This window comes from Cebus imitator, unplaced genomic scaffold, assembly GCF_001604975.1.
Source record: "Cebus imitator isolate Cc_AM_T3 unplaced genomic scaffold, Cebus_imitator-1.0 Scaffold819, whole genome shotgun sequence".
NCBI lineage: Eukaryota > Metazoa > Chordata > Mammalia > Primates > Cebidae > Cebus > Cebus imitator.
The window spans coordinates 51113-53692 of NW_016108134.1; the positions used below are offsets into that span (position 1 = coordinate 51113).

At 47.8% G+C, this 2580-nt stretch overlaps 1 protein-coding gene across 18 annotated transcripts in view; it reads left to right on the forward strand.

Annotated features, from left to right (window-relative positions):
• The window catches only part of CLEC17A (C-type lectin domain containing 17A), a 39309-nt gene that overhangs the window by 19803 nt on the left and 16926 nt on the right, over positions 1-2580 (forward strand). For 7 of the 18 annotated variants that reach the window (XM_017520263.2, XM_017520258.2, XM_017520271.2 and 4 more), the window contains 4 exons: positions 878-910; positions 993-1043; positions 1120-1197; positions 1628-1669. In XM_017520263.2, the coding sequence (XP_017375752.1) occupies positions 878-910; positions 993-1043; positions 1120-1197; positions 1628-1669 (204 nt within the window). The remainder of the gene's footprint in view (positions 1-877; positions 911-992; positions 1044-1119; positions 1198-1627; positions 1670-2580) is intronic. The other 11 variants (XM_017520260.2, XM_017520273.2, XM_017520261.2 and 8 more) reach the window with 3 other exon arrangements.

Below are 2580 nucleotides of genomic sequence, written 5' to 3' on the forward strand. Positions count from 1 at the left end.
AAGTGGATGTTTGGGCCAGGCAGGGTGACTCATGCTTGTAATTCTAGCACTCTGGGAAGCCAAGGTTGGAGGATCAATGGAACCCCAGAATAGAGACCAGCCCAGGTAACACAGTGAGACCCCCAGCTATACAACGACAACAAAAATTTTTTTCAAATTAAAAAAATTAGCCAGTTGTGATGATGTGTGCTTGTTGTCCCAGCTTCTCAGGAGGCCCAGGTGGTAGGATTGCTAGAGCCCAGGAGTTCAAGGCTGCAGTGAGCTATGATGGCACCACTGCACTCCAGTCTGGTGATAGAGCAAGGCACTGTATTTAAAAAATAAAATAGGCCAGGCACAGTGGCTCATGCCTGTAATCCCAGCACTTTGGAAGGCTGAGGTGAATGGATCACTTGAGGTCAGGAGTTTGAAATCAGCTTGGCCAACATGGCAAAATCCTGTCTCTACTAAAAATACAAAAGTTATCCGGGCATGGTAACAAACCCCTGTAATCCCAGTTACTTGGGTGGCTGAGGCAGAATTGCTTGAACTCAGGGGGTGGAGGTTGCAGTGAGGCAAGATGGTGCCACTGCACTCTAGTCTGGGCAACAGAGTAAGACTCTATCTCAAATAAATAAATAAATAAATAAGTAAATAAATAAATAAAGGGAGATACATGTTGGTTGGTTACTCTAGCTTAATCCCAGGCAATACATGTTGGTTGGTTACTCTAGCTTAATCCCATCTCCATCCCTCATCCCGATTCCATTCTCACGTCTAACCCCATCTCTAAGCCAATCTCTAACCCTCCACTGTAATCCTGACCCTGTTTCCATCACTTCCTTTTGATGCGTTCCCATCCTCAGCCCAGCCCTCACGCTGAGCTTCTCTTCTCCAGGTTCAATTGCTCCACCACGACCTCCACGGGCAGGTGAGTTTGGGCTGAGGGTGTAGGAGAACAAGAGATGGCTTTGCCATGCTCTGGGCCTGAGCAGCCATTCCTCCCTCCTCAGAAAAGAAAACAGAGAAACCCCCACTTCCTTGCAAGCCCCGGAAGACGACAGGTGATAGCTGAGGGCTGGGGTCATCCTGCTCACCTGGCTGAGGCCCTTCTTGGAATGACTTTCTCATCTCTTCCAGGACTGGACCTCGCCGCTGTCACCTGCATACCTCCTCAACTGGGTGAGCAGTGGGAAGACCCTTCAAGAAGCCTAAGAGGTGACACCTAGAAGTTTCCTTTCAATCACCAATTTTTTTTTTTTTTTTGAGACAGAGTCTCACTTTGTCATCCAGGCTGGAGTGCAGTAGCGCCATCTGGCTCACTGCAGCTTCCACCTCTGGGGTTCAAGTGATTCTCCTGCTTCAGCCTCCCAGGTAGCTGGAACTACAGGCAAGAGCCACCATGCCAGACTGATTTTTATATTTTTAGTAGAGATGGGATTTCACCATGTTGGCCAGGCTGGTCTCGAACTCCTGACCTCAAGTGGTCCACCTGCCATGGCCTCCTAAAATGCTAGGATTATAGGCATGAGCCACTGTGCCCAGCCAGCCCCCTAAATTCTGACCAGAGAATAAAGCAGAGGTTGTTAATCTTGGAAGACAGTCTTTCCGTGTCTTCTGAATAAATCTCTCTACCCCTTTCTCCCAGCTGTGGATCTGGAGCCTTCTCCATTGCAACCACCCCTGGCCGGTAAGTTCTCATGCCCTGCAGGTGTCCTCCTGTTTCCCCTCTGACAGTGGCCAGTGTATTTGATTGAGACCTATGGCTCTAAAGTGAGACCCTGAGTCAGAAAAACTTCTCCTTTAAGAAGGTGCTCCTTCAGGACCTGCCACACTGTTCTGAGTTAGTCTAGTAAGCACTACTCTAAGTGAGAAAGACAGCTCTTCCTTGAGATTAGAGTTTGCAAACATGTATTGTCCATCTGAGGACTGGAGGTATGTGGTTGTTTTGTTTTTGATAATGATGATGGCACTTATGGTTCTGTTGGTGATTGTGATGGAAGGATGAGGAAGCAGATGATGGAAAGGAAGACGATGGTTGGTGGTGGTAAAGATGGTGGAGGTAGTGATGATGGTGTTGGTGCTGATGGTGATGGTGGAGTTAGGGATAATGGTGGTGATGGTGGAGTTAGTGATGATGGTGGTGATGGGGATGGAGGTATTGATGGTGTTGTTGGTAATCATGGAAGTAATGATGTTAGTGATGATGGTATTGTTGGTACTGATGATGGTGGTGATAGTGGAGTGAGTGATGGTGATAGTTGGATGGTGATGGTGATGGTGGTAGTGATGGTGTTGGTGATGGTAGAGGTAGTGATGGTATTGTTGACAATGACAATGTTGGTGATGATGGTGATGGTGAAGGCAGTGTTGGTGTGGGGGATGACAGTGCTATTGGTAGTGATGATGGTGGTGATGGTGGAGGTAGTGATGGTGTTGTTGGTAGTGATGATTGTGGTGATGGTGGAGGTAGTGTTGGTGTTGGTAGTGATGATGGTGGTGATGTTGGAGGTAGTGATGGTGTTGGTAGTGATGATGGTGATGATGGTGGAGGTAGTGATGGTGTTGTTGGTAGTGATGATGGTGGTGATGGTGGAGGTA